General features: G+C 30.6%; 1 protein-coding gene across 1 annotated transcript in view; it reads left to right on the forward strand.

Moving 5' to 3' along the window:
- Positions 1-7,352, forward strand: part of LOC106460159 — a 64,126-nt gene that overhangs the window by 29,989 nt on the left and 26,785 nt on the right. The window contains exons 5-7 of the mRNA XM_013919845.2: positions 339-476; positions 2,222-2,312; positions 6,477-6,571. Of these exons, the coding sequence (XP_013775299.2) occupies positions 339-476; positions 2,222-2,312; positions 6,477-6,571 (324 nt within the window). The remainder of the gene's footprint in view (positions 1-338; positions 477-2,221; positions 2,313-6,476; positions 6,572-7,352) is intronic.

Raw genomic sequence — 7,352 nt, forward strand, 5'->3', positions numbered from 1 at the left:
CATTTGGTTCTTTAAAATATAATGTAAGCAGCTTCTTCCTTACATTATATTTTAAAGAACCAAATGTAATTTTTCTTCCTTGGGTTGTTTTTTTGTGAATCTTACATAAGCATTGCATAATTTTATATTATTCAAAACTTTAGTTTTCATATTTATTTTTTGTAGAACTCTATGAGCATCTATAAAAATTCTGTGAAATTAAATTTGTTATTAAATTTTTGGATTATAAGAAATGTTCATATATTTTTATACTTTTTAGATAAAAATAGTCAATAGTTATTAAACTAGTTCACTTCTTGAAAATGGAATTATAAGAAATTTTACACATTGTGATTTAGAATAAAGGCACTTCCACTCCTGTTACTGCCTACAGTCAACCAACAAATGGATTGTTGAGACACATCATTCAGCAGGTGTATAACCACTCAGTCACTGATCCTGAGAGGTTAAACCAGTATGAACCTTTCTCCCCTGAGGTGGGTAATTGTGAATTCATGTTTCTGGATAGGTGTTACTTATAGAAATCCACTCTGTTTTGGTTTATCTTATTACAGCCAAAATGATTAACATTATGATATCTTATTAAAAAATTGTAAGTTTTTAAAAGATTGATTTAGAACATTAAATACCTCTAGTCTGTTTGTCACATAGGATTCTCTCTTGAAAGGTTTTGTTAATGGATTGTATTTGTGTAGGAAGTTTTGGATGACATTTCGAGCTGCTAGCATACTCTCCTCTGTCCAAACCTTCTCAAAAGGAAGGATTATCTTTGTTAATGTATAATATGTAATGCTGCTTTAAAAGTATTTTTTGTTCTGGTCGATATAGTTAGCTTGCTTTTGATCAGAAGTTCATAATTAAACAGCTTTAATGGTTTATACTGGCGTATGTAACTTGTATCCACTTTGTTTAACCAAAAACTTAGAAATAAATTGTTTTATGGAACTTCTGTACATCACATTAAGTAGTGTGTGTCATAAAATAAAAAGCAGCATCAATAGTTTTCAAGAGTTAGGTATATTAATAAAACTTGTTCTTTTTAAAATTCATAGTTTATAATTACTTAACTTCTTATATGAAAAATAGTTTACAAGTAGAAGTATTTGCACTAACAATTCTGTATTAATTTGATTTGTAAATGAAACATAATGTTATGTTTCAATGTAACCAATGTTTTAGTTCCAAATCTTTGTATATTTGTCATGTTTATGGAGCTTACATTAAGTATACTTTTATACAGTCAGAACGTCTTATAATGCATGTTTTGCATAACATATTCAAATGTTTCAATATGGGGCTTATATCATGAATATCAAAAGTGCTTAGTTTGTTTGTGTGTAATTAATTGTTTGTATCCAACAGCAGAGTCATTATGACTTGAGCCCTCATCTCGTTATTTAAACCACTTTCTAATTGTACCTTATCATATAACTATAATATGTCCAGATTAATTATACCAGAAAAAACATTAAAAGTTGAAACTAAAATTTTTAAATATATAATCGAGAAAAGATATTTTGCTAATTATGATGCAGGAATCATTGTACTTAACCACTTGTAACTTTAAAAGAAATACAACATGACCAGTTTTGTGTTTGATGAAACTTCCTGGTTTATTTTCTTTGTTTTGAATTTTATTTAATGCAATCTGCTACTTACTGTTTACATAATTCTGTTTGTTGTTTCTGATTAATAGATCAACATGAAGCTACTTCATTCAGATTGACAGTAATTTTCTTTTTTTAAAGGATCCTTATGTATGAAAATAATAGTGTGAATAATAATGTAAAATTAAAACTTTGTTATACTGTATTGTTTTAATAGCATTGCTTATTATTTTTCAATTAGGATTTTTCATGGGAACTGGTTTTTAAATACAATTTTCTGTTTGTTAGAGAAATAATTTAATCTGTGGGGTAACAAAACAAAAGTTTTGTATGAATGGAGAAGAACATATTTACATAAGGGTTTAAAAATTAAAGACAAAAGTGCTTATGCTTTTGGAATAATTTTTGACAGTGTAGTTGTTATATTTCTAACAGTAACAACTAAAATTATAGTTATCAACAAAAATATAAAAAAATAGTAAAGATTTTTGTATGAAATAACTGTGCTTTCTGAAAGGGCAGCCAACAACAAAATGAGTTGTTTATCAGTGTCTAATATATATAGATTTAGCATTATACATTTATAGTGCTAATTATAAAAATCCTAACTGTAGGTGTATGGAGAAACATCATATGAATTTGTGGCTCAAATGATCCAAGAGATTGCCTTAAGTAAAGATGATGTGTTTATTGACCTTGGAAGTGGTGAGTAGCTCAGTCCAAGGTAATATTTTGAGTTCACAGTACTAATAACTTATACCAATATGTTCACTGGTTATTCTAAGTTTAAGTAAAAACATATTAAACTGTCATGTAAACTGTTGATGAACAAACAAGTATATGTTGAGACAATGTTCATTTGAATTTACAAGTCATTTGACACTTATATTAGAGGCATTTTAACAGGTTATTCGTATTACGTCTCTGCATAGAGATATACCATTTTTTCTGTTGTGTCTTCTTTCTTCTTCTTCTTCCAAACAATTTTCAATCGACTGGTATTCATTCATTTCTTGACAGATTGACTTGAAACTTGGTAGAGTTATGTCTTGGTTGAATACACTCAGGTAACTTTTTCGTTTTTTTATTTAAGCTATTTTAAGGATTTTATGGGGTCAAAGATCAAATAATCCAAATATGTATATTTGGGATCTTGAGCAGTTATATTTACAGTAATCAAGATGAAAGTTGGCACAAATAAATATGTTCATGCACCCAACACATTGACATACATAAAAGTTTAATTTCCTGGTTTGAGTCTTTTTAAGGGGATCAGAGCTCGCAAAAAAGCATAATCTTGGGGATTTCGGTCAATGACTCAGCCATATTTTGAGCAATTTACATGGGATTTGATACAAAGGTACTTTTCTACAGGTCCCACACATTGACAAACAAAATCGGTGAACTTGCCCATTTTTTTAATAATTATGGGGGGTCAAGGTGCCACAAAAAAGTATAATTTTAGGGTTTTTGACAATTACCCCACTGTATTTTGGCCAATTTACAATTTATTACTTTTACAGGTCCCATACATATTAGGTCGTCAAGAAATTAATGTCGCATTTTGGAACACTTTCATTAACCAACCCCCCAAAAAACATACATCACGTATAATAGTTAAATGAACCACTTAAGCGTCACGTTAGTGTAGCCTATATAATGTGTAAAATTTAGTATACTCTAATCCCTTATAGTGATGGCACACGACAAGACACACATTCAGCATGTAATGCTGTTTGAATACAAGAAGCAAAACAACATCTCTGTAGCCACAAAAAATAATCAAAGAAGTTTATGGAAAGGTTTTGAATGTTTGTAAGTGTCAACGATGGTTCAGCAAATTTTGTTCAGTTGACTTTACCCTTAAAACTGTGATGGCAGGGGCAGACATGATGGAATTGATATTGATGCTCTGAAGATGCTTGTTGAGTCTAACCCAAGGCAACACACTCATGAAATGGCCCTGAAATTGCATGTTTCTCATGAAACATCTGAGGAATATGGGAAAATTCCATGAAGAATGTGATTGGATGTCTCACGAACTCTCCGATGATCATCGTTTCCAACGTGTGAATGTTGATTCATCTCTTCTGGCGCGTAATACACGTGAACCATTTTTGGACAGAATCGTCACCGGTGATGAAAAATGGATTCTCTATGCGAATATTAAAGGCCCAAAACAATGGCTCAGTTCTAGACAAAAACCACTTCCGACCCCAAAACCTGGACTACATCTGCAGAAAGTGATGCTTTGCATTTGGTGGGATGTCAAAGGAGTAATTCATTTCAAACTCCTCAGTCCACAGCGAACTGCCAATGCAGAAATCTATAGTCAGCAACTGGAAAATTTAAATCAAGCCCTTCATCAGAACTGCCCTTCACTCATCAATCAGAAAGATCTTCTTCTTTTCCACAACAATGTATGTTCACATGTGGCACGTTTGACGCAACACAAGATTATGGAATTGGGTTGGGAAGTTCTCTCCCACCCACCATATTCTCCAGATATGGCACCATCAAAGTACCATCTTTTTTCATTTGCTGCAACACCATATTAATGGGAAATTGTTTGCAAATGTGGAAGGTGTTAAAGAGGACATCAACATGTTTTTTTGCTTCAAAGCCAAGTGTTTTCTTTAATAAAAGCATTAACAACCTGACTGTAAGATGGAAAAGCATCATCAATAAGAATGGAGACTGTTTCATTTAATAAATATTTTATTTTTTCAACCAATTTACATGGGAGTTAGTACAAAGATACTTTTTGCAGAGATATGGACAATTTTGGAGTTTTTGTCTTTTGTTCAATGTTTCAGTGAGAAAAGCACAATTTGGGGTTTATATGAACTATTCATGTGTATGTCAACCAAGGTACATGGGATTTGGTACAAAGAAACCTTCTTCCAAGTTTCAAGCAGTGATATAGACAATTTTTGATTTTTCTGTTTTTCACGATTTTTCTGGTGTCAAAATTGGCATGTTGGGATTGCTTGATAGAGACATGTCAAATTTCACTGCGAATGTTGGCCTTTTTAATTTTATGAATGATATGTGAAAATATTGTTCATCACTATTTTAAAGTTAGACTTTATTAGAAAAATCATATCATTTTGAACTCTTATGTGCATACGTGGGAGTCAAAGTGTGCATGTAACTTTATAGTGTCATTTAACAAGGTATTTTTTATTTAATGTGAGAATGATCAACTATTCATTTTACTGTACATTACTGACTTAGTGACATTTCTTGGTAAAAGAGAGTAAATACTAGATACAGTAGTTACCATTTAATTTGCTATAAATATTCATCTGCTTAGGCAGTGGAGTTGGGCTATATATATATACCCCAAATTTTTGTGGCACAGAATATATATATAGACCTATATTACAAAATGGAATTAAACAAAGGATTGAGTGAGATCATAGCAACAAGTAGAGTTGCAAGTGATGGTAATTGATATTACATGTTGATTATGTAAATATTCTCTTAAATGTATACATACGCTTAGGAACTGAGACATCTCCAACTATTTCTACCTTTGTGAATATTAACCAAATTGCCACTTTTTATGATGCATATCTAAGAAAGAAGTTATTATATCTGCTATTTGAAATACTGCTTCTGACAGAAGCCCAATTTTGGACACAACATGGTAACTTGCAAGTGACCACAAAAACTTTGTTGCTGTGTACATCAATCTTGCATATAAGCAAGACAGGAGGCTAAGAGGGACTCTCATTAAAAACTAGCAACATGAACTGTGGGCCTGTTGGGCAGAGCTCAATTGACAAATATTTTGGAAATAATCTAAAAGCGATCAACATTGTCATATGCAAGTTTATGGGTAAGCTTATGTTGAAATTATATTGACAGAGAGCATAAGCATTTAGGAAGTAGGTTGGTATAAGATTATTAACATAACTGTCTTTTTGATAAGAAATTTCTAAATAGCCAATATATATAGATCAACAATATTTATATGTAAAATGTAATTTTAATGCTTGTAATTAAACTTTGATTTCAAATTCCAAAAATATGTTGCTAGTGGGTGTAATTAATTTGGCTGTGACCCTGCTGTGTGAGTGTTCACATACAAAACTTGATTATTTTAGGGAAGTTCATATACAATTTGATAAGTTGTGGGAGTACATATCACTAAATATATGCCACTATATTATATCCCAGTATAATGGTGATAAAATCTTATCTTGACAAGAAAAAAAAAAAGCCTGTAAATTCTTTTAAAAACTCTAACATAGTTCATTAATTTCCAATTCAGAAGATGTTGTTTGCTTATAAAATTGAGTTGGAAATATGTGTTTTTCAATTCCTGCCACACAATAAAAATAAAATATCACTTTTTAGCTCTTCTGTTTCACACCATTTTCATGTTTTAACTATATCATTTAGCTACTACTTCTTGTTTTCAACTCATTTTGTGTCTGTTTGATATTATGTTTTTTCCTTGTATATGTTCCACTACAAGCCTATTCAAGGTTATATGTTTAAGCCCTACCTATTGTCTGATAATAATTTTTACTATCTTCAAACAGCAGTTTAACTTGACGTTATTAGGCAGTACTTGAATTGTATATGGTATATTTTAGCTTATTTAAAGCCTTTTTACATTTATTTGAATTTGTTTTTTAGCTATAAAGGTTGATATTAGCAGATATAGTGTAGTTGACATATTATTATGCACTCTTCTTTGCTTTCACTCCAAAGTTCTTATTAATAATTAATGAATTTCAAAAAGGGTAAATGTTTTGAATGTTTTTATTTGAATACTGTTGAGTTCAGAGAAAAATCATATGCTGAACAAAACTATAAACTTTAAAGAAAGAACACAGTACTGTTCTGTTGTTCTAGGTGTTGGTCAAGTGGTTCTTCAGTTGGCTGCTATGTCACCATGTAAGATGTGTATTGGAATTGAAAAGGCTGATGTTCCCACACATTATGCTAAGGTAATGATCTTAACCATAATTTTTCATGTCTTTTAATAATAGTGTATTCTGAATGTTTAAAATAAAAGGTATTAAAATGGCACTTAGTCATGGATGTTTTAATTTGCCTATCTGTACAGGTTATATACTGTTATTTATAATAAAAACTTAACTTGTGCTTCAGGGGTTTCTGGTTAGCTTGAGAAAACATCACTTATTACATACAAAATATATTATTTTAATTTTAGAAATTATGGAATTGTCTTTAATGCTAGATTAATCTATTTAGATTATAATATTCATATTTTTGTAGTTGAAATTTAATAGTGATACTATCTCTGGTATCTGGGGTGTGTTTAACCCTGACTGTGTGATATTTTTATTCACTGATAAAGTATAGTACTATTAAGTTAGCCTAGAGTCGTATATATATATATATATATACATTAGAAAGATGAATAATTACTTGAGCTAGTATTGCACAAAACGAGAACTTTGGCAAAATTATAAAAACCTCTGTCCTTATACTCATTCCCTTAGATTGTTTTTCACAAATACCAAAAGGTTTTAACTTTGTTGCTACCTGTGTATAGTCATTTTCTTTTTCCAAGACTTGTTAGAATCCTATGGTAGTACAAGTAAGCACTCTGAAATAAGCAGTTAGGAGTGTTATTCAGAATGTGACTATTTTTCATATTGATAAAGTAGGTTGTTGCTAAGGGTACTAATACATTACAGTTGTATATACACAGCATGGTCACAAATAAATAGACACCATCTTTTCAGAAAAAATGAAATTTTT

Source organism: Limulus polyphemus, unplaced genomic scaffold (genome assembly GCF_000517525.1).
Source record: "Limulus polyphemus unplaced genomic scaffold, Limulus_polyphemus-2.1.2 Scaffold720, whole genome shotgun sequence".
In the NCBI taxonomy this organism is placed as follows: domain Eukaryota; kingdom Metazoa; phylum Arthropoda; class Merostomata; order Xiphosura; family Limulidae; genus Limulus; species Limulus polyphemus.